Raw genomic sequence first — 25723 nt, 5'->3', positions numbered from 1 at the left:
CCCTCTATTGTTCAACATTTCATTTAGGATATCGTCCATCTGCCACGAAAACAATACTCTGTGTGTGCTCATTTCTCGAAGTCATTCTGGCATTTATAACCGCAGATGTTAAAGCTGACCCAAAGGTTTAATATTTAATATGAATTGGCACTAAACTTCTGCAACATATACTTTTTGCATGTACTGACATGCTGTTATAGTAAGACTGTGATAGTCTGATAAACAAAGCAAACACTCCGACAGCAAACTTCCTGTTTTGAATTTTTGGTGAAGCTGTAGACCAAGGAAGAGTGTCATTGTGGTCATTGTGCAAATTGTGAACCATCGTGATCATTTGATGTTAGAAGAGAAAGTAGACATGTGAACATCTTTAAAGGTAAACTAAACATTTTATATGCCTTTTTGCTGATATGTTAGTATTTACAGTGAGGAAAATAAGTATTTGAACACCCTGCTATTTTGCAACTTCTCCCACTTAGAAATCATGGAAGGGTCTGAAATTGTCATCGTAGGTGCATGTCCACTGTGAGATACATAATCTAAAAAAAAAAAATCCAGAAATCACAATGTATGATTTTTAAACTATTTATTTGTATGATACAGCTGCAAATAAGTATTTGAACACCTGAGAAAGTCAATGTTAATATTTGGTACAGTAGCCTTTGTTTGCAATTACAGAGGTCAAACGTTTCCTGTAATTTTTCACCAGGATTGCACACACTGCAGGAGGGATTTTGGCCCACTCTATTCAAAAGTTCTATTTTGGTCTCATCTGACCACATGACTTTCTCCCATGACTCCTCTGAATCATCCAAATGGTCATTGGCAAACTTAAGACGTGCGTGGACATGTGCTGGTTTAAGCAGGGGAACCTTCCGTGCCATGCATGATTTCAAACCATGACGTCTTAGTGTATTACCAACAGTAACCTTGGAAATGGTGGTCCCAGCTCTTTTCAGGTCATTGACCAGCTCCTCCCGTGTAATTCTGGGCTGATTTCTCACTTTCCTTAGGATTATTGAGACCCCACGAGGTGAGATCTTGCATGGAGCCCCAGTCGGAGGGAGATTGACAGTCATGTTTAGCTTCTTTCATTTTCTAATGATTGTTCCAACAGTGGACCTTTTTTCACCAAGCTGCTTGGCAATTTCCCCGTAGCCTTTCCAGCCTTGTGGAGGTGTACAATTTTGTCTCTAGTGTCTTTGGACAGCTCTTTGGTCTTGGCCATGTTAGTAGTTGGATTCTTACTGATTGTATGGGGTGGACAGGTGTCTTTATGCAGCTAACGACCTCAAACAGGTGCATCTAATTTAGGATAATAAATGTAGTGGAGGTGGACATTTTAAAGGCAGACTAACAGATCTTTGAGGGGCAGAATTCTAGCTGATAGACAGGCGTTCAAATACTTATTTGCAGCTGTATCATACAAATAAATAGTTTAAAAATCATACATTGTGATTTCTGGATTTTTTTTTTTTTAGATTATGTCTCTCACAGTGGACATGCACCTACGATGACAATTTCAGACCCCTCCATGATTTCTAAGTGGGAGAAGTTGCAAAATAGCAGGGTGTTCAAATACTTATTTTCCTCACTGTATGTGGTTATTTTAAACTCACTATTAAAAGATATTCTTTGCAGTACTGTGTGAGCAACTTCTGAAAAAAAGTCTTATCATTTTTTAAGGCGAGAGATAAACAAGGCATGTATTTTTACATAAACCAAAACAAATTTTCCGATCTAAAGTCTGTAAAGCATGTAGTATCAGGGTATGTAATATTTATCCACTGAACTGGTCATGCAGGGTTATTAAAGGCTTAGTCAGTGGTGTTTATGTAAACACTGAATTCTGTAATCCTTCGTAAACCATCTTAACATCATCAAATCATCATTTTTATTTCATATTTTAAAACATTGTGTATTGTCTCACACTTACAGGGATACACAACATGAATTCTTTAACGTTTTTATCTTTTTGATTCTCCCCATTGGCCACCAAAGCTATTGGTTTTCTGCAAATGGAAAAATTTGAAATATATATATATACACAATTGTAAAACCACAGTAAAATACGCTACAGCCAAGCAGAAAGGTGTAAAATTTAGATTTCTCTAGTTGCACAACTCAACCATTTCCATCCCGAAGTCATTCTTCAATGTTTTCTGAGTCACATAGATCAGAGCAGCCCAATTACCAAAGCCAGACGTCTTCAGGGATCTATAACAGGCATGTGTTTCAGTGAACAGAAGTGTGGAATACTATATATGTGCCCTTTTATAAATATATATTGATTTTTTATTTTTGCAGTCAGCCTACACTTGGCACTGGTATGGGTGAAACGACAAAAAACGACAGGTCATTTATTTTTGCGATTAAAAAATGTCCAAAATAAAACTGGGACCATGTTGTTCATGCTCTCTCAGACCAGGAACTAACTTGCTGTCGAAAATTGAAGTGTTTAGATCAGCGTAACACTTGGATTACTGGAGGAGAAGGCTGGATACTGAATACTGGATACTCGAGGATCTCTACTGTTCTCAAAACCAACACCACATGGTGAATTCATGGAAGCCCGTTTCCTCCACTGAATAAAAAAAGGTTATTACTGACTCACAATTGCGAAAAAAAAAAGTAATAATTGCGAGAAAAGATCTGGTGTTATACACTACATTTACTGTTCTTACCACTGTTCTCTTTTTCACTGTTCGTGGGTTCATGTCTCCCCACTGCAGTTTGAACACTGACTAGGAGGTCATGAGATCACAACACTGTGTTTATTAAAAATTGGGAGGTGAAACTCCTACATTAACCACAGTGGATTAAACAGTATATCTCATCTCATCTCATCTCATCTCATCTCATCTCATCTCATCCCTCTTTCTCTCTCCCTCACACACACATTTCCCGCTCAGACTCTTCTTTCCTGCAATTTCAGATCTTTCTGTTCATGTGGTCATGGGCGTAAATTTCATTTAACAGTAGGGGGGACAAAAAATATATAATTTCTCATGAGCAACACAAATAATACAGTCAGATTGTAGTCAATAGAAAAACATTGTTTCTATTATTATTATTTTAGCATGGAGACTGAGTCAATTACAATGATAATTTAAACTGCTTTACATAAATGAAGTAAAACTATCATAAAAAAATAATCACAACAATAAAAACAAGGAATTAAAAACAAAGGTTTAAAATGTTATTTACAAATTAATTAACACACTTAAAAACAGAATATAAATTGATTATACAAAAAACTACAGTGGGGTCAGTTCAGACGTAGCACAGTGTTCATTTAGTAAATACACATATAAACAATATGCTAATTGTGCTTTAATGTTAAATTAACATTATACCAAGTCGCCCCAAATAAAAAACTGCATGGGAAACGGCTTTGGCGTGTTAGTGTCAGTGAACTATGCTACAAGCGATTGTAAACAAGCTAACATTAACTAGATAAGTCATATTTTAATCGCTAATAGAGCAGATTCATGGAAAATTACATCGCTAATCAGCATTATTGCCGCAACTAATTTAAGAATGAGTCTGCATCAACTAAAGAGAATTGCTTTATTTAAAGTGAATAAAATACCCTAGTTAATGAAGTTGAACATTAATTGCGCCGCAAAAACACCTGACTCGTGTGTGTGTGTAGAGTAGGTGAGATGAACACACACCTGACTCGTGTGTGTGTAGAGTAGGTGAGATGAACACACACCTGACTCGTGTGTGTAGAGTAGGTGAGATGAACACACACCTGACTCGTGTGTGTAGAGTAGGTGAGATGAACACACACCTGACTCGTGTGTGTGTAGAGTAGGTGAGATGAACACACACCTGACTCGTGTGTGTAGAGTAGGTGAGATGAACACACACCTGACTCGTGTGTGTAGAGTAGGTGAGATGAACACACACCTGACTCGTGTGTGTGTGTAGAGTAGGTGAGATGAACACACACCTGACTCGTGTGTGTAGAGTAGGTGAGATGAACACACACCTGACTCGTGTGTGTAGAGTAGGTGAGATGAACACACACCTGACTCGTGTGTGTGTAGAGTAGGTGAGATGAACACACACCTGACTCGTGTGTGTAGAGTAGGTGAGATGAACACACACCTGACTCGTGTGTGTGTAGAGTAGGTGAGATGAACACACACCTGACTCGTGTGTGTGTAGAGTAGGTGAGATGAACACACACCTGACTCGTGTGTGTAGAGTAGGTGAGATGAACACACACCTGACTCGTGTGTGTAGAGAAGGTGAGATGAACACACACCTGACTCGTGTGTGTAGAGTAGGTGAGATGAACACACACCTGACTCGTGTGTGTAGAGTAGGTGAGATGAACACACACCTGACTCGTGTGTGTAGAGTAGGTGAAAAGAACACACACCTGACTCGTGTGTGTGTAGAGTAGGTGAGATGAACACACACCTGACTCGTGTGTGTAGAGTAGGTGAGATGAACACACACCTGACTCGTGTGTGTAGAGAAGGTGAGATGAACACACACCTGACTCGTGTGTGTAGAGTAGGTGAGATGAACACACACCTGACTCGTGTGTGTAGAGCAGGTGAGATGAACACACACCTGACTCGTGTGTGTAGAGAAGGTGAGATGAACACACACCTGACTCGTGTGTGTAGAGTAGGTGAGATGAACACACACCTGACTCGTGTGTGTGTGTAGAGTAGGTGAGATGAACACACACCTGACTCGTGTGTGTAGAGTAGGTGAGATGAACACACACCTGACTCGTGTGTGTAGAGTAGGTGAGATGAACACACACCTGACTCGTGTGTGTAGAGTAGGTGAGATGAACACACACCTGACTCGTGTGTGTGTAGAGTAGGTGAGATGAACACACACCTGACTCGTGTGTGTAGAGTAGGTGAGATGAACACACACCTGACTCGTGTGTGTAGAGTAGGTGAGATGAACACACACCTGACTCGTGTGTGTGTAGAGTAGGTGAGATGAACACACACCTGACTCGTGTGTGTAGAGCAGGTGAGATGAACACACACCTGACTCGTGTGTGTAGAGAAGGTGAGATGAACACACACCTGACTCGTGTGTGTAGAGTAGGTGAGATGAACACACACCTGACTCGTGTGTGTAGAGTAGGTGAGATGAACACACACCTGACTCGTGTGTGTGTAGAGTAGGTGAGATGAACACACACCTGACTCGTGTGTGTAGAGTAGGTGAGATGAACACACACCTGACTCGTGTGTGTAGAGTAGGTGAGATGAACACACACCTGACTCGTGTGTGTAGAGTAGGTGAGATGAACACACACCTGACTCGTGTGTGTGTAGAGTAGGTGAGATGAACACACACCTGACTCGTGTGTGTGTAGAGTAGGTGAGATGAACACACACCTGACTCGTGTGTGTAGAGTAGGTGAGATGAACACACACCTGACTCGTGTGTGTAGAGTAGGTGAGATGAACACACACCTGACTCGTGTGTGTGTAGAGTAGGTGAGATGAACACACACCTGACTCGTGTGTGTAGAGTAGGTGAGATGAACATACACCTGACTCGTGTGTGTAGAGTAGGTGAGATGAACACACACCTGACTCGTGTGTGTGTAGAGTAGGTGAGATGAACACACACCTGACTCGTGTGTGTGTAGAGTAGGTGAGATGAACACACACCTGACTCGTGTGTGTGTAGAGTAGGTGAGATGAACACACACCTGACTCGTGTGTGTGTAGAGTAAGTGAGATGAACACACACCTGACTCGTGTGTGTGTAGAGTAGGTGAGATGAACACACACCTGACTCGTGTGTGTAGAGTAGGTGAGATGAACACACACCTGACTCGTGTGTGTAGAGTAGGTGAGATGAACACACACCTGACTCGTGTGTGTGTAGAGTAGGTGAGATGAACACACACCTGACTCGTGTGTGTAGAGTAGGTGAGATGAACACACACCTGACTCGTGTGTGTGTAGAGTAGGTGAGATGAACACACACCTGACTCGTGTGTGTAGAGTAGGTGAGATGAACACACACCTGACTCGTGTGTGTAGAGTAGGTGAGATGAACACACACCTGACTCGTGTGTGTAGAGTAGGTGAGATGAACACACACCTGACTCGTGTGTGTAGAGTAGGTGAGATGAACTGGGAACACAGGCAGTGGGTCAAACCTGTGAGGAAGGGGAGGGGGGAACTCAACTGTTTCTAAATGCAGTTTTTGCGGAGGGGTTTTTCTACTTACACAATTATGTTAGGTATACATACATATATTTTTCATATAATAGAGAATACATATGATAGAGAGTGCGATTTTTTTTTTGGCCCATGCACGTGGTATTATTTCCAGGTCTTGCTTAAAGTTGTCAAACATTATCTATGACCTTCAATTTGTGATTGTTTTTAGCATAGACCTAATCATGCACGTGCACTAATAAGCGCCACGGTTTCTATAGCAACGACACAAACAGAAGGGTTAAGTAACAGTGTAAGACGCTCCAAACCTCACCAAACACAAGATACTGTAAACATTGTCCACATCGTATGACCAAATTTGTCTGACTTTTTCAGCTAAGAAAGTAATTGTAAGGAAGTAACACCAGACTACGATAAATCTTTAATCTTTGTGTAAACGCCCTTTCTCTTTCAATCAGATTATAATACACATCTGGATACAGTACTATAAACATCGTAACTGTTCTGTTTTAGCTAAACTTAAAATAGTATGTGTTTTAGTATGTAAACATTGTGCCACCGGAAATGCTTTGGGACCAGACATGCCTTGTTAACCCCTATTGGTCTGACTAATAGGATCAGACCATTATTTAATTGTCAAAATGTTCCTAACACATTTAAATCCTACCGATAATACATGATCAGGTCCTGAGTAATCTCTCAGTCGTGACTTGTGATTGTTATACTGTCCATGCAATTTACTTATGACTGGTTTAACTGACATTTCACAATCCTCCTTGTATATTTGATTCTGCTACACCTGACTCAGGACCTCAGCATGTGAGCAAGCCTTATGAGATGTTGTAGTGGGTGTGTTAGGGTGAAAGGAAACACTGTAATGTGCCATTCATAGTCCAGGAGCAGCTTTGAGAAACCCTGTTCTATCTGCAATTGCAACTGCTTGTCTAGCAGGGTGCATGACTCAGAGATTGTGTAAATGCAGGTGCACTCTTTTGTTATCTGAATAGTAATGAATCAAACATCCTGTTTTTTTTAAGCATGGGAATAGATGCTGGTTAATATGATAATAGTACAGCTTTCTATACTCAGAGCCTACTTAGCCTTTGGGTTTTTTTTTTTTTTTTGAGTAAAATACCCGGACGTATGAACGTATATTTTTATCGTGGCAAACTAAAAACTCGTTTGTGAAGAAAATAAATAAATTCAGACGGTCCCACTCAGATTCCAGTAGAGGTCCTTCTCTTCAGGGTCTCCTCCAGCTTTCACTAGCTGTAGCGCACTTCCTGTAGCACGTGCGCCGCGAGTGATCCAGTCCTGCACGCTGATTGGTTAAACGCTTTGTTTTACTGGTTTCTCATTGGTCGCTTTAATGAGCCCACAAAAGCCCATGCGCCCAAAAAGAGTTAGCAAAGCGGTTGAAATCAGCTCGACATTCAGCACACAGGGAGCTGCGAGGGGGCGTGCCGACCAAACCAACTCCGCTCTTTCTCCAGTTTATCATGGCTTAAAACCTACCTAGAAAAATTCGAAGGATTTTTTAGGTTGCTTTGTGAAATTGTTTTGTTTTGGGAGAGTATAATATCTTCGGTGTGGTCTAGGGTATTTACAGCTTTTTACGAATGAATTGCAGGTAAGAAAAAGTAGTGCGTCACGACCGAGTGAAAGAGTTCCGAGTCGTGATTGTTTTTCTGGTGTGTTTTAAATGGATTTATGTTGCATTGGTTCATTTTTTAATTATGTGTATTGTTTGTGTCTCGTTTTTATTTATTTCATTAATAGTATACTCTTCTTATATTCGCATTTTCTTTACGAGCACTTCCTTGTAAAGCAGTGTTGTGTGTATATTGTTGCCTCTGCCTGCGCCTGACTCTTATTTTCTTTCCAGCTTTGGTATTTACATTTTCACCCCAAAAAATAAAAATAAATAAAACCTGTTTATACAGCTGGCTAGAAAAAAACAAGCAAGAGTTTAGAGATTAATAGGCTTCAAAAAATTTACCAATAGTGAATCTGCTTAGTGAAGTTAGTCTTTTTTTTTTTTCAGGTTTGTTTTGCGTTGCGTTTATAACATTTGTAATCATTTTTAACATCTATGTGGACAAGGATTTTTCCACGGCCATCTAAGGAAAGACATTAAGCATGCACAGCCATGCTTAGCATGCATAAAAAATTCACTGCAGACTCTACAGCTCTGGATAACTTAGTAATGCATTTTGTTTCCCCCTAAAACAGAGTTTTGCACATCTTGAACCCGAGACCGATGCCATCTCCCATCATGCCTGTGGACGTGGCCATGAGAATCTGTCTGGCACACTCTCCGCCCCTTCGCAGCTTCCTTGGTTCGTATGAGAGCTGCAAGTCCAGAAACCTGGTCAAGTCCTTCAAACCACTGAGACCATGCATCAGTTCAAAAGCAAAGGTGGAGGCCACCAACCGTGGATGGAAAAGTCCTAAAAGCAAAGCCAAAAAGAGAGTGGTTTTCGCCGACTCCAAAGGCATGTCGCTGACGGCGATCTATGTGTTCAAGGAGTTTGAAGACGACACGGTCTTGCCGCCAGACTTGCAGTTTGAAATGTCCGACCTAGAGGATGCCATTGTGAGCCTCAAGGTGGGAAAGGAGAAGAGTTTTGTTTTGGACTTCCCCCAGCCTGCTGCTGACTACCTGGACTTTCGGAATTGTCTCAAGAAGAACCTGGTGTGTTTGGAGAACTGTGTAATTCAGGACAAATCTCTCATGGGCACGATAAAAGTGAGCAACGTTAGCTTCGAGAAGTCCGTTCACGTCCGGATAACGTTCGATTCATGGAAAAGCCACAAGGACGTGCCTTGCACGTATATGAACAATGTTTACGGGTGTGCAGACATCGACACTTTTTCGTTCACCGTCGATCTGCCGAGTTCAGTGCCGCATGAGGATCAGGTGGAGTTCTGCATCTTCTACAACACTCATGACCAGACGCACTGGGATAACAACAATGGGAAGAACTACAAGTTGGCCCATGTGGATAAAGAAAGCAACCAGACCAAACATGCCACAGAGAAAATTGACTTTGAATCCAGAAGCACCAACAAAAGGCCTGAGATGGAGTTTGATCAGTTTGGGAGTCCACGGACTTCTAGTGGTTTCTTTCCAGAATGGCAGAGTTGGGGGAGAATTGAGAACAACTCTCCTTACTGGTGAGGGTACATATTGCTTCAAAATGGCTGCAACATTTTTTTTTCAGTGTGGAATCACTTGTAGGAGGAAACTATGAAAATGCACAATTGCCCGATGTAGTGTGATTTATTTAAAATGTTTAGAAAAACGGCAGAAAAAGACAAATTAAAAAGTAAAACTCTGACATGAAATACTGAACTGTATTTCTCATGCAAAGAACTGTTAATTTTTGGGCAAATTTTGAAGTGGATTGTCCTGTAGATATTTTGAGCCAAATACTAACTATGTTAACACTATATGGCGGAATCTGATTAGCACAAATCTTTCAGTGCACTAAAGCATTTCCAAGGTCAGAAGGGCTCTAAATCGACAAGTGTTATGGAATGGAGTTTTATTGTGCCAGTCAGATCAGATGTTTAGAAACAATTATGGCATTATAGGATTCTTCTTTTTAAGGATAAATTGCACCTTTAAAGCGTCACTGTTGTGCACTAGTTTCTATTGAATAGAATTCCTATGAGATATTGTTATTGATCTGTGTGCAACGTTGAAAGGATGAAACCGTCTTTCCCATGGCAACTGAAACACCGTGCATTCAGTCAGGGAGAAGAGTCTCCTTCATGCGCATGTGGATGTTCTCATCAAGAACAGGGGATTTTGCACTGTGTAAGATGCCCTTAAACAGTATGAAAGTGGACTCATTCGGTACAACTTGAAGGTGCTTCATATTGAAGTTTATGCATTTTGCAGTACCATTTTGTTGGCCACTTTGTAGCAGATGCAATAATCTGAACCAATGTAAATCACGGGCACTCGTGTAATATACTGCTGATCATTTAAACATCATTATCCATGCACCTTTTCCTTCTTCCATTCAGATTAGAGCTCTGCTTTGCACAAACACTTGACTTTCTGCAATGTCTCATTTTCTGTTTGCTGCTTTTTTTTTTTTTTTTTTTTTGGATCGTGTCGGTGCATTGTTTCGTTGCTGTGAGATGAAATAATAAGGCATATCGAATGTTACTTAATGTGTCGGTAAGTGTTGTAACCCAGATATAAATGTGTGGATGAGTGGGGGTATTTATGAGATTAGTTATTGTGTTTCTCATGTTCGCTTCCTGTCTGCTGTTAAGTGGGGAAAATGGTCTGGTCAATGTGAATGAATGATTGATTGAATGTGAATCGTTTTAATGCAATTGGCTGACGTGTGTTAGCTACTGTTTATTTTAGAGATGGAATGTGTATGTTGATTTGTATAAAGGGGCTGGTGCTTGTATTTTCTACTGCAAGAAAGGGTCTCTGTCTACTTATTATTTAATTCTGTTCCTTTTAGAAAGAAATTGAATAAATGCAATTGTTCTACTGTGAAATGCCTCTGCCTCATTTATTATATGCAATTTGTCATTTTGAGGAACAGGGAGATTAAGCAAAGTTTTTGAACCACTTGTAATGCAAATGCCTACAGCATTAAACAACTAAGCACTATTGCACCAGTAAGAGTGCCACAAATGATTCACTGTATTCAGCACACTCATGATTATGACTGTTAAACTGTAAAATAAAAGTAAATATACAAAACGAGATTATCAAATGGATATTTCATACACAAAGTGAACAAGTATTTTGTTTATATCGGTGTGCTAAAATGCTGCACAGACTGACTGAAGTGTAGTAACCATAAGGTGTATAGCTCTATTGCTAAAAGTGGATGTAAACACAGACAATTGGAATGATGCAATCAGGAAAATGCATCAGAAGTATTCTACCAAATATTGGCACATCTGGGACACCACTTATCCAACTACTTAAATTATTTTTACTTTTAAACTTTAGATTCACTGAGCTGTAGCTTAAATAATATAGAGCTCATAGGTGGAATGAATTACCTTTTATTTGTAATATTTTGTCAAAATGACCTTGGGTTCATTTGTTTGAAAGAAGCTGCATCAAAAATATCCATTTTGACACAACAATGTCTAAGTTTGAAACACAGAAGTGTTGAGATTTGATTTTCTTACGTTGTTGCGTATTTTCTAACTGGAAGTTGCATCAGTGATGACGGGGAGGGTTAGGACATCCGTACTGACCTCACTTACTGTAACAACATCTGTATTTTTCCAATTAATGTTTATTTCTCAAGGGTGGCATAGGCCGGTTACTGTAAAGATAAAGATATATGCATGTCCTCTATGTGACTGTGGGTTTTCTCAGGGTTCTCTGGTTTCCTTCCACCTCCGAAGAAGTGCCAGTGTTTGGACTATGCGTAGTTGCCCTCAGATATGAATGTGTATGTATAAATGAATATTTGAATACCATAAAGAAGCTTGTAAAACTAACCCAGCCATTAGGGCTGCACAATCCAGTGTACTCTCAGCGCCGGTCCCAAGCCCGGATAAATGGGGAGGGTTGCGTTAGAAAGGGCATCCAGCGTAAAACATGCGCCAAATCAAATATGTGGATCACGAAAGAAAAATTCATACCGGATCGGTTGAGGCCCGGGTTACCAACTTAGAAATGAGGATTATTTATTAGAGGGACAGTGCATGTAGGACGTTTTGTAGACAAGTGAGGGAGGTGAGATTGAGATGGTTTGAACATGTGCAGAGGAGGGACATGGGGTATATCTGTAGGAGAATGCTGAGGATGGAGCATTTTACATTTACATTTGCGGCATTTGGCAGACGCCCTTATCCAGAGTGACGTACAAAAGTGCTTTAAATCTCTGGTAATGAATAAATCTACACTGGTACGCCAGATTACAAACTTAATATAAATACAACCCTACAATTCAACAAACTTGGAAAGTGCTAATTTAAGTGTTTCAGGAAGAGGTAGGTCTTCAGTCGTCGCTTGAAGATAGTCAGGGACTCCGCTGTACGGACGTCTAGGGGAAGTTCATTCCACCACCTCGGTGCCAGAACAGAGAAGAGCCTTGAAGTGTACTTACCTCTCATTCTGAGAGAAGGTGGTACCAGTCAAGCAGTGCTGGATAATCTCAGACAGCATGGTGCAGTGCAAGGTGTGATGAGGTCACTGAGGTAAGATGGCGCTGGTCCATTTTTGGCCTTGTAGGCAAGCATCAGTGTTTTGAATCTGATACGTGCAGCTACTAGAAGCCAGTGAAGTGAGCGCAGCAGTGGGGTGGTGTGGGAGAACTTGGACAGATTGAACACAAGCCGTGCAGCTGCGTTTTGGATCATTTGCAGTGGACGAATAGCGTTCAAGGGAAGACCTGCCAGCAGAGAGTTGCAGTAGTCGAGTCTTGAAATCACAAGAGACTGAACAAGCACCTGGGCAGCCTGTGTGGACAGAAATGGTCGAATCCTTCGGCTGTTGTAGAGAAGAAATCTACAAGAACGAGACACATTAGCAACATGTGGGAAGATGGACAGTTCATTGTCCATAGTTACCCCAAGGTTACGAGCAGTGGCTGAAGGGGAGAGCAGAGAGTCATGAAGTGTTATTTTGGAGATCTTGACCTGGAGATGAATCGCCTGGGATGACCAGCAGTTCTGTTTTGCTGGAGTTGAGTTTTAGTTGGTGAGCACTCATCCATGAAGATATGTCTGTCAAGCATGCCGAGATCCGAGCGTGTGGTATCTGGAGCCACCTCCGGAAGGAGGTTTATGGATGTGGTGAAGGAAGACATGCAGCTAGTTGGGTTGAAAGAGGCAGATGTAGAGGACAGGGGGGTATGGAGACGGATTATCCGCTGTGGCGACCCCTAATGGGAGAAGCCAAAAGAAGAAGAACAAGAAAGTAGCTTGTGAGACTCTTTTCAGTCCTACTTGACTCTATTATTAGAATTGACCTGTATGTCTCTGGCAAACCAGTCCACACTAGCAGCCTCTCCCACACTCTCATATTGTGAAACTGCTTTAATGCGAGGTGTCTGTTTGACACACTGGCAGGCAAAACACTGATTAAAATTCCTGCTCTCATATTTCACTTGTTAAATTGTCTGTTTTAATCTTCAGTGAGGTGAAGTGTAATGATCCACTTATTTATGAAACTGGATCAACATATTCAGGAGACCTTTTTTAGGTTATTACAGCACAGTAAATGTAAATATACCTTTAGCCAGAGTGTATTTTTATAACTATATTAATGGTAAAATAATATATTCCTAAGATACATCTCAAATCTTTAGTTTTTTGTTTTTCAATGTAAGAAAGAAAATATTTAATGGCAATAAAACTGCGTGTCCCAAAAGTGTCCATAAAAATATATTTTAAAAAAGGCTGGTATGGTATTTATGATGAGGAAGAAACATTTGTATTTATCCATCTGATCTGTAAACCCTTTCATTCTTAATTTTGAATTCTTAGTCTGATTTCCAATTCTTATTCAAATTTTTTTTCCGATACTGATTCTGATGCTAATTTTGATTTATTTGATAAATCTGATTCTTATTCTAACTAGCATGTATTCAACTTTAATGGCCAGACCAGGAAGCTGGTGCAAGGACATTCAATTACATGCACAACACCAGATGTTAGCATAAGGGGGGGAGAGATGATTCTGTGTTTATGCAGAAAATGTTCAGGTAAAAAAAAAAAAAAAAAAAAGGTTTTTAGTCTCCAGCCCTGATCTGAAACAGGGAGTGTATAACATCGTGTGTAATATGATTATATGTTGTAAAAAGGAAAGGATATTTCTAGCATATTCAGAAAGGTTGAGGCAAACGTTTGAACTAATATTTTGTTGTTTGTAAGTTTTTAGCATTTGCTTTTATATATTTACATTATCTTTACACTTACTGGTAAATTGTGTTGCAACTGTGTTCGAGGAATACACACCAAATCAACTTTCAACTTCAACAAATTAAGCGGCTACTAAAAAGAAAAAATGAATGCATGATTGATCGCGAAAGTATGAGTCAGAACAAGAACTGCTCTGATGCACACATCCTGTGATTATTATATCCTGGTGTAAATTCTGTTAGATGGGAAAATGACTAGCTTCAGAATAATGTGGGCAATTGCATCAGAATTGCATCAGGACTCTTTTATGATAATTAGAGGAGATACAAATCTGATAAACAAAGTGTTATTACCAGAAACAGGTGAGCATGGCCAGACCTGTCATACCTCACACAATGCAACTGTAGTGTTAGCAGAGCACCAGCCATATCTGGGAAACTATGCTGCACGTACGCCTACACACCCACACGCTCAGCACGCAGCTTCCCCTTCTGGGTCAAAAAGTGTGTTTTATCTGAAGAAAAAAAACCCCACCAACATCTCTGAAACATTATTGTGCAGAAATCAAACAGCGAGAGATGAAATTGCCTGCCATTGATCTGTGTTTAAACATAAACAAACCCAGTATTGACTTTTGGAGTGCTCCTGATACAGGAGTTTTAAACCAATGTAAACTGCCTATATCCACAACACTGCATTAACTCTATACTGTAACAATGCATTAGGCTACTGTTGTTTTATTTATTTATTATTGACTTAGTGATTCATGTGATTTATTTATTCTTATTTCTTTATGGCAGTTGGTTGCTTTGACAGCTTTGTTATTTACTCAGCAAGGGTTTGTTCAATTACATTAGGCAGCATGAGTAAAGTAGGACACCCAAGTGGGATTACCACAGCCCAGAGTAGTCCTGCTCTTCTAACACCGGACATCAGGATCATTAGAGAGCTAGCAAGGGCTCAGGGACATGGGTCAAGTACGTCACAGCCTCATTGCCCTGAAACGGCTGTATGGATTAGTGAAAGTTAATCCAGAGCTGGATGGCATCTGTGGCTTCATCAAAGCTACAGATTAATAGGGATTTCACACTGCCTATGTGGGGATGAAGAAATCCAGCAGCGTACTGTACAGTACTCACACTTCGAAAATGTGGAATATGTAAACATTCTTCTGTTGTCCCTTCTGTAACCCTACCAGAAAAGCTTGGAAGATAAGAATCGTTAAATATTAGTTCTTCCTTGAACTATTACCACAAAGTCAGATGCACACAATTGTATTGAATTGTCTTTGGATTCAATAACATCAAAATGTCATCTAAGCAACGTTTGGAGCATCTTTCACATAACATGCGCACAAGGATTTAGAATCCGTTTGACAATCTTTACCCTATTTACCAGATCCACACCACTATTTTCAATTTGATCATATTATCATTCTCATCGAGCTCAATTGGATTAATTATTGCACTTACATTAATTATTTTCAATCCGATCGAGTTATCAAATGTAAACAGTTTTCTTGGTTGCATGTCAATTTATAAATGTAAAATTTATATTCATAATTTATTTACTTTTGTAAAGCTGCTTTGGGACAATGTCCATTTCAAAAGTGCTAATCAAATAAAATGTTACTGAATTGAACTAATCTCAACTGTTGTTGGATTTTTAAATCTGATTAAATGTGCAAGACAAATCACATTAATTTCTGTTTTCAACTTAATTCAATTTGAAAAAAATTCAACTCAATTTATACAGACACTTGTTTGGTCCAGTACATGATCTAAAAAATAATACAACACTGCGTTTTATTAAATAAAAGAATAAAAACTAATTGTCTTCCCGTAGGCTCACCACCTGCAGGAGGGACCGTAAGGGACGGTGCTATGAGGATTGGGCAGCAGTCGGAGGAGGGGGCCTGCTTAGACTGCTGCCCCCGCGACCCGAATTACCGATAAGCGGGAGAAAATGTATAAATGAATGTACCTAATTGTTGATATAGTAAAATGTTTTGTAATGGCACATTTATTTGACATTTATGGAAAGTGACCTGAGTGTCTGTGCTTGGTAAGAGGCAGTCAGTTTTAACTTTTCAGGAAGGAAGACTTTGTGGTTACTCTGTTAGATGACTAACTGCCTTTTTGTCAACTCATATTCAAGAGAAAAAGGAAAGACTGAATGATAACAGGAACTTGTTTCATTGAAGGATGGAAATGACCTTTGTCTGACATTACAGAAATATAGTTTTTTATTGGGTCCCTAAAACTACAGAAATCTTGTTGTGTTATTCGTTATAAAAATGTAACCCTTGGCATATTGGTGTGTTATAAAAGGAATAACATTTGACAGGCCATGATGTTATTAAAAAAAAAGTCTAATGTTCATTTTGTACTATTTTTATCTAGGTGTTTTATTCCTTACATATTGACTACTTAGATACTTTAGTATTATCCCTGGGATGCAGCTGATTCAATATTGATGGTCAGGAGAGATCTTGGTTAAAAAAAAAAAATCGAGCCCGATTGCTGGCTGGGATACAAATACACGCCCACTGTGTACAGAGTTAAAGATCAATGCTCAGTTCAAATCCTAAAGCAGTTCTTACAGAAAAGCTCAGTTAACCCCTCATGCAATAGACTTTTACACATTCCACTATGAACAAAACATTGTCGGAGTGCATTTCTGTGAAGTCCATCCAAGATGTGATAATGTTTTTATCCATAAAGCAAAGGCTATAGGGGTCACTGAAGCTGGGAAATGTTTGCAGAGAATATTAAACTAAAGCAAGAGCAGGCCAGAAATCTTTGCAGGACAAGAAGGAAATCAAAAAGCTTATGTGTAGAAGTCTTTCCTTATTTCGCTCTGTTTGAAGTGTCTCTCTGTGGTAAGACATCCATGGCAAGCAGTGGCAGATTTACTAATACTGTATCAGTTGACCAAACATTTGCCATAGAGTGGATATAAAATTGTACCTCAGAGCTACAGTATAATATGTATCCAGACCTCACATTATAGCTATTACAACCTAATACAACAGTGTGCCATTGTTTTGGTTGATGTTTTTAACATTTTGTTTTGACCGCTGAATGTTGTTAATTGTAGAATGCATGGTTGGAACTGTAAGGTAGCATTAGAGCAATTTCCTGTCACATATTCGGGAAATGTCCCATGTTTGTATTCTGCAATCTTCCTGTTTCCTTGCAGAGCAGTGAGTCAGAGTTCGGATCTGGGGTAGCAAGCTGGAGACTGCAGTGATAGAATGAGGGAGGAAGCCCCAGTGAGAGTGCACTGATTATGGTTTATGGGGTCAATAGCCAAAAGTGGCTGCTCTCCTACTCATTAATAGAAAACAAAGAATTGCAATAAAATGCAGACTGCGTCATTGATGACCTTGTTGTATATGACATGGAACATGTATACACACTGAAGTAGCTGCCTTTATATCTTTCTCACATGGGCCTTAAGTAATGTAAGATTATATATGAATGTTGCTAAAAATACCACTGCTCTAGACATTAATCAATTGCCTTTTCTTCACTTGGCAATGCATGTGGAAATGGTTAGTGTTTAACATTCTTTCTAACAAGTTACTAATAAATTTAAAGAGATAGGTGTAGCACTACACATTAACTTCTTACTGATTAAAATTACAACCCTTATTTCAAAATGGATTACATTCATTGTTTTCCTCATTGTCCTCTACAAAAAATACAGCATAATTACAACGTGAAAGAAGTCTGTTTACAATGTTTGCAAATTTATAAAATATTAAAAACTACAAAATTCACATGTACAGCCTTTGCTCAATAATTTGTTGAAGCACCTTTGGCACAAATTACAGCCAATCAATTGGGTTCAAGTCTGGGCTCTTGCTGGGCCACTCAAGTTTATTCACAGAGTCGTCCCGTAGCCACTCCTTTGTTATCTTGGCTGTGTGCTTAGGGTCATTATCCTGTTAGAAGATGAACCATCGCCCAAGTCTGAGGTCCAAAGTGGTCTGGAGCAGGTTTACCTCAAGGATGTCTCTGTACATTTTTGTATTCATCTTTCGCTCGATCCTGACTAGTCTCCGAGTTCCATCGAAAAACATCCCCACAGCATAATGCTGCCACCACCATGCTTCACTATAGGGATGGTATTGGCCAAGAGATGAGTGGTGCCTGGTTTCCCCCAGACTTGATGCTTGGCATTCAGGCCAAAGAGTTCAATCTGTGTTTTTGATGGTCTGAGAGTATTTTAGGTGCCTTTTGGCAAACTGCAGGTGGGCTGTCATGTGTCTTTTTCTGAGGAGTGGCTTCCGTCGGGCCACTCCACCATACAGGACGGATTGAATGCAAAAATGTTTGTTTTTTTTAAAAGGGTTCTCCTCTCTCCACAGAGAAATGCTGGAGCTCTTTCAAAGTGACCATCGGGTGTTGTTCACCTTCCTCACTAAGGCCCTTCTCCCTGATCGCTCAGTTTGTCTAGGAAGAGTACTGGTGGTTCCAAATTTCTTATATTTACAGATGATGGAGGTCATTGAGCTCAGTGCTCATATGTGAATAATAAAAACTTAATTTCTTCTTATTCTTCCCACAGCAACTGGATGGGTTGCTCTTTCCTTGTAATAGTTATTTCATTAAACTTTTTTCCCTTTGACCAGATGCCTACAGTATACAGACAAATATGTGTGGATACCCAACCTTAATATTCGTATGTGCTTTTTGAACATCCTATTCCACATTTAGACCTTTTGCTTTTATAATAACCTCCACTCTTATGGAAAGATGATCCTTAATATTAAAGTGTGCTTGTGGAGATTTGTGTTCATTCAGCCACTAGGGCTTTAGTAAAGTCAGATGCGGCTGTCGGGTGAGGAGGCTTGGGGTGCAGACAGCGTTCTAATTCATCTCAAAGGTGTTCAGATGGTTGAGGTCAGACTTCTATAGCAGGCCACTCAAGATCTTTCACTCCAACCTATGTAAACCATATCTTCATTGAGGTCTTTTAGTGCACAGGGGCATTGCCTTGCTGGAACTAGTGTCTTCTAGTTCAGGTGAAGGGAAAATGTTAAAATACTGCATCCAAAGACATCCTATTCAAATGTGTGCCTCCAAACAGTTGACAAGTGTCAGGGAGGTACATATGGCTGGAAACATATGGCTGGAAAAGTCGTTGTCCATGTAGTGTATGTTAAGACTTACTGTGTATAAAAAGGCAGCAGTCTACCTGAATACACAACATGATTTCATTGTTTAATTCTGGTTGCTCTACTTGCAGCCAAACATACTGAATTCTGATAGCAGCTTCTGAACTCACCAAGTGCTGCTGATAAAATAGAAATGACTCAACTCACACTCATTCCAGCTTCATACTTCAAACACAACACACAAGCACTCACTGCATCCTGTCTTTACTGCATGTAAATTTTATGCTTTTAAAATATGCAAAAATACGTCCAAGAAATAACAATGTTTTTTTTACTTCAGTCAAAGCCGGTTTATTTACTCAATAGGAACTGGCAGACCATGAAGTTACTGTTTGTCACTGTAGGTTTTGCAAATATTTGTACAGTTAGAATTTTGTCCATTTGAATGTTTGGATGAGAATTTTGTGATCAGGTAATGTTTCCATGTCATATACTAAATTGCAGTTGTTCAGGAAACTGAATGCTTGTATAACGTGGATTTAACTCGTTCCAGTTCATTTTGAATTTAATGGCTGCAAAAAGTCTCAAAAACTTTGGGACTAAAATATGGGTTTATGAGATTTGCAAATCATTGCATTCTGTTTTTATTTACCTTTTACACAGTGTAACAACTTTTTTGGGATTGTAGTTGTAAGGAAATATTTGTTGGTATATTTGGAAAAAATCTCAGATGAACTAAATCCTTTAATATTTTGTTTTGTCTAAAGTAAAAAGAAAAAACTGTAAAATAAGGAAATATAAATTCCTAGTTGAGTAGGTACCAATTTTAGTAAGTAAAACAACTATGGCCAGTTTTCATATTCTTAGTCTCTTTGCTTAATTGATTATGTTTTTTGCATTTATTTCATTCTGGTTATGAGACTGATGTGCCGGCTTTACTGTCATCTGTAAAGATTAATAACAGCGTGTGACCGCGGCAGCATGTTTTGAATAGCGCAGAACACGATCCACCTATATGAAGAACATTTATGATTTTTAATAATTGAATTGGAATTTGTTTTTATTTGACAATTCAGCTGCAGTAGGAACAGACAGGTCGTTCAGTTTGTCTTTAGAATCAATACTGAACTGTGAAGTCCATGGAGCATTCAAACAGTCATGTCTCCTGATCAGCTTCTTTCAGTTTTTTAGCACGCAGTGTAACTGACACACTGACAAAAGCTAACTGTGAACTGACAAACAGTATTTTGGTTGTGGGATTATTTAATTAATTCATATTACTATTTAAAAGCAATAATATTAAAATGAGCTTAATTATCAATGTGAGAAATTGAACTGTTTTATTTATTTATTTTTTTAATATTTTGTCAGCATTTTATTTTGTTAACATGGTTAATTCCCATAAATGATCCAAAACCAGCATCGTTAAACTCACATGATTAATAAGCAGTACTGCATCCAGTGTGAATGTTAGCCTGCTGTCATTAGTTAATATTTGAATGATGCTAGCTTTATCATGTTAAAATTAATACAGCATTAATAATATAATACAGTATTTAAAATACAGAACAACGTTTGGGAACAAATTGATGAGTGTTCTTATCCACAACAGTATATTGGATATAAATAATGAATATGGGCTTAAAATATTAAATTTTTGGCTTTTTACATCTCTATTAGGTGAATGGTGTTGGAATTACAACAGTTTATGATTGTGGCCTCCTTATGAGAAACTAAAAGTAAATGGAATTTAAGTGTGGTGATTACATTTGTAATCTGATGCTGTTAATTCAATATAAAGTTTAATATAAAAGCCATCAAGACATCGGAGAGACAGCAAAAACATTGGGTGTGGTTAAATACTTAATACATTCTTAAAAAGAAATGCACTGATGAGCTCAGCAACATCAGAATGCATAAATGGCCATGGAAAACAAGTGGTAAACAAATTAAAATTCTTTCCCTGGTGAAGAAAAACCTGTTCACAGCAGTTGGCCAAATGGAGAGCATGCCCCATGGGGGTAGGTGTGTCTGTGCCAAAGTCAACAATAAAGACAAGCTTTTACCTGGGTTTACCACAGGTTATAAATCATTGGTAAGCATAATAAAACAAGACAGCCAGATTTGCCAAAAACATGCAAAGGAAAGTCCATACAGTTCAGAAAATAAAATTGATGGACAGATGAGACAAAAAAGAAAGAATCGTCCTGTAACAGAAGAGCTGAGTCTGGAGAATTGCTTATGTTCTTAAGCAGACAATCTTTTCTTTATTGTGTGGGTAAGTATAGTCACCAGTTGATAGGGTTTATATTATCTGCTCACTCAAAAGCTCAGTACTTTATAGTACAGATGGAAAATGTAGGCAACCCAAGACTTTTTAGATGCAAAGAGGTGGAATGCTCTGCACATGGCCAAGTCAATCACCTGACCTAAAGTAACCTGAACATGCAGTTTACTTGATAGAGGCAAAACTGAAGGCAAAACGGCCAAAGAACAAGCAGGAAATGAAGACAGCTGCAGTAAAGTCCAGGCAAAGCTTCACCAGGGATGTAACACAACATCTGGTGATATTAGTGAGCTGTGTACTTTAAGTAGTCCATGATTGCAATGTATGTGCAAACATTTAATAAGATAAAAAAAAAAAGAATTAATAATAATAATTATATATATATATATATATATATATATATATATATATATATATATATATATATATATATATATATATATATATATATATATATATATATAATTTATTTATTTATTTATTTAAATTTTTTAAGAAATGTTTGCACATATATAATTTTTTATCATTTTTATTTCATGACTATATAAGTTTGTCCAGCTAAGTGTGAGTGGAGAGCACTTATAAAAAACAATTCAGTATATAACTGTTTCATTGCTTTATTTCATCAGCAATATCCTGTGTTAGACGGCATAACAATAACCTGATAAATTTGGCAAAACACGTGTTTTACTTATATCATTTCACAAACAAAAAAAGAGTCGTACGTGTGTGTGCGCGTGCGTGTGTGTGCAGCAGCTTACACAGAGGAAATGAAAACTTCTGCAAGAAATCTGACAGAAGAAGAAAATTTCCTGCCCTAGGGCATTTAGAGGACACTACTTTAGACACTACAGATGAACTTTCCATTCATGGATAGTGAAGGATAGATACGGTGTCACTGGCTGTTCACGTGCCTCTTTCACCTACCTAAGCCACTTACATGCAGTATATCATAAGATGCAGCCGAGTGACCTTTCCCGAGCTGTCTAAGCCCTCCTTAATATAGACCACGCTGGAATCTGGTGTGAACTAGAAGTATGGCATGTACATGCGCAGTGTCGTACAGGGCATCATTATGTATAATGTCTAAGTGAGGATTTGGGGTGCAGACTGACACCAGGTTTGCAAATCATGACCTTGGTCATGATTACTAATCTTTAATAATGTCATAAATGCTATTGTTTTCAGATATAAGGCATCTGGGTTTTGACATTCTCTAGCAAAACACACAGACCCTGGTTTTCACTGAGATTAATTATTGTTGGGTTGTATTCGATAATAAAAAGCTGTTCTTCTGAATCACATTAAATAACTAATACATGGTACAACATGCATTGCAAGACTATTAAGACCATATGATCATAAATGCTGTTTAATAAGGTTTTTTTTTTTTTTTTTTATCTTACTCTCCTTACTAACAGTCTAAAATAGATGATATTTCACTCCATATAAATTGAAGTCATTCTGATATCATTTTTTTATTGTATGTATTAAAATGCACTAGATCATGCAATGCATTTTCTGCTTTTGGGAAGCCACATAAACTGCATAAACAATCCTACAGGTCTGTCAGCTAGTCTTCAGTCACCAGTCCCACTGGAAAGTTCGGTTTATTGTTTGTTCTTATCGCAGCTCATATGTAGCTCGTATTTCATGTCCGTAATATTTGATCCTCACGTTAGCTGATGTTCGCCACAATAATCACATCATGGGGCTGAGAACTTTGTATGCCACTGCTGACCCATTGTGAGTACACTAACTGTTTTGTGTTGAAAAAATATGTAGAACATCTTATAAAACTTGAATGTTGAATGGTCCAAGACCACATTTATCTGGCAGAGAGAAAAAGAATAAAAATCAGGTTTGTGAGTTTGGAGGTAGCGCTGTTATGTTTTCGAATATCATACCCGAAATCTTTTCAAAATTAAAAAATAACACCCAGGAAAAGAGTGAGTGGTTCTATTTATGTTTACTTGTCAGCAATTCATGTTTGCTTGCACAATTCAAGCAAAAGCAATGTTTTTTTTTTACCTACACATGCAGTACTCAATAGTACAGTCCTTTAGTTTGTTTTGCCCTGTTTTAACAAAACGCAACATTCTGAGAATAGATCTGAGATTGATAAAACATCTACTAATATATGATTACATAATCTGAAGCATCTCAAAGGTTGCCAAGTCAGTTATTATGTTGTAAAAGGTGCTAACACGCCTCAACTACCTGACTCACAGAGCAGCAAGAAAATAAAGGTATATGAAATAAGGCTAGACATAATCAGGCCATTCAGCAAGGAATGTGTGAAGGTCTAACCATCTCTGTGCACTACGGCGTTCAGAATAAACTCTAATGATAAAATAAACAGTAAAGAGACAAAGGATACTTACAGCAGGGAGCCAGCAAAGACTTGTTGGAATGTAACTTTTTTTGTTTGTTTGTTTTTGCAAAGGAATTGGGACCCCTGACTTTTCAACCAATATGTGGTTCTTTCCCAAAATATTACCATAAAGCATTAAATGTGATGGTGTACACTGGTGGTGTTCTATGTGTTTAATAGTTTAGATCGGTTGGGAGTCGAAACCCTTGGGTGGCCTGCTATAGAGCTCTGACCTCAACCCTTTGGGATATACTGGAACACTGACTGCACCCCAGACCTACTCACCTTACACCAGTATGATTTTATTAACATCCTTGTGGCTAAATTAGCACAAACCACACTCCAAAATCTTCCCAGAAGAGTGAAGATTACTTTATCGGCAAATGGTGATAAATAACTAATGGTGACTAAAGGGAGGTTCAGAAATCATATAAGAATCTTATCGTCCACACATTTTATCTATTTAATGTATGTTGATTATGACTTTTCACTGATCAATCTTGTGCATGGAGTCTCTTCGACAAAGCTGGAACTAGTCTGGCAAGTGTATGATTCAAGATTTCATCATGAAGAGCAAGTGTCCTAGACCTTCTAGAGTCTAAGCTCCCCCTAAATATAGCTCTAGAGAGAATATGGAATGACCTGTCTGTCTGCTATAGAAATTGCAGAGCATGGTGCAGGGTATAACTCACAAACACACTTCATTAACTACCCAGTCAGAGGAGACGCCTTGTGCTTGATGTCTGGTTCTTAATCTTTGCAAAAAAAGAAATAAAAAAGCATAACTACTTTGGAAGATTCACATTAAATGGTATAATTCTCCCAATGCTTTTTTCAATAATAAAATTCAAAGTGTGTTTTTTTCCCCTGACTTGTCTCCAATGTCTTTTTAATGTTGCTTTTCATTCCAGTATATATGTAAAGAATTATAATTGCTGTACCTTTCTTTTCGACTCAAACCTTTGTGGCCATCTCCTCTGAATTCTCTCATCAACAAGACTGAGCTCATTGGATCTGTTTTGTTTTCCGCACCAGTTTGTCAAACACACCCTGTGCCACTACAGAGTGTTCTGAAGCTGTACATATTAAAAAAAAAAAGTCCTCATGTAAAGAACATCACACAATGTTCACACTCATTGGAGTATGTTGCTGAAGCATGTAGTTGATGAATAGAAAGTACATACACTATGACTGGCTGGTCTGGTGATTGAGAACTGGCTGTTTTCCCAATAAAACCTTGACCTGTTGCTGAGGCCAACAGAGAGCAGCTGTTCAACGAGCTTTATCCCCTGCACGCCTCCTCAAAGTCCATCACCACGCTGTTTCAGCACAGCTGAAATCCATCTCTCTCCAGTCTGGCTCGGCTCCAACTGCTCACAGACCTCAACACGTGTCATTATCCTAGCAATTTGCATTTATCCTAAATGTGAATTGTCCTCCCCGTGAATGGTTTGAACATGATCAATTATTGTGATCTCGATCAAGTGTCGCTGGTTTTTCCCAGACCTGGTTTCACTCCAAGGTGCAGAAAGAGTGGTGTGATAAGAAGGTCTGAATGAAGCCACACTGCCATGAAGGTCATTGTGATTACAGCAAAGTCCAGTAGTGCTGATAAATCACTCTGAATCGGAGTCATCTCCCAAAAAAAGCCGTATTTAAATATAGACAGTGCTCCGGATGTCCTGTACTTCACTCATCATGTTTAGAAACTGGGTGCAACATTTTCCCATGAAGGCTGATGGCTAGTATACTAGCAAAGAACAGGTGTAAATGGTGTTCTGGCTAAAAGGTGTAAAAAAAAACAACAACTTGTACACAATGTAAACCATCGTGGCTTGAAGAACATGTCAGATCGTAAAATGTTAGATGCTTATTTATGAGTTTATTCCCACAAT

General features: G+C 38.8%; 1 protein-coding gene and 2 long non-coding RNA genes across 4 annotated transcripts; 1 reads left to right on the top strand and 2 right to left on the bottom strand.

The window, feature by feature from the left end:
• The first annotated feature begins 257 nt into the window (after positions 1–257).
• Positions 258–10709, top strand: ppp1r3cb (protein phosphatase 1, regulatory subunit 3Cb). Of its 2 annotated transcripts, none has more exons than XM_083555756.1 (2): positions 258–376; positions 8415–10709. In XM_083555756.1, the coding sequence occupies exon 2, from the start codon at positions 8443–8445 to the stop codon at positions 9361–9363; it is 921 nt and encodes a 306-aa protein (XP_083411882.1). In that variant the 5' UTR covers positions 258–376; positions 8415–8442; the 3' UTR covers positions 9364–10709. The 2 variants fall into 2 exon arrangements, with proteins under 2 accessions (XP_083411882.1, XP_083411881.1); XM_083555755.1 differs by lacking the exon at positions 258–376 and adding an exon at positions 7575–7812.
• On the bottom strand, positions 1872–2736 carry LOC310734116. The gene is made up of 2 exons (XR_014535966.1): positions 2685–2736; positions 1872–2217 (listed from the first exon to the last, which is right to left on the bottom strand). It is a non-coding gene; the product is annotated as an uncharacterized lncRNA (long non-coding RNA).
• Positions 8511–24862, bottom strand: LOC310734120. The gene is made up of 2 exons (XR_014535970.1): positions 24770–24862; positions 8511–13063 (listed from the first exon to the last, which is right to left on the bottom strand). It is a non-coding gene; the product is annotated as an uncharacterized lncRNA (long non-coding RNA).
• Positions 24863–25723: the final 861 nt, after the last annotated feature.

Source organism: Silurus aristotelis (genome assembly GCF_946808225.1).
Source record: "Silurus aristotelis genome assembly, chromosome: 12".
Taxonomy (NCBI): domain Eukaryota; kingdom Metazoa; phylum Chordata; class Actinopteri; order Siluriformes; family Siluridae; genus Silurus; species Silurus aristotelis.
This window is presented reverse-complemented; position numbering and strand designations above follow the sequence as displayed.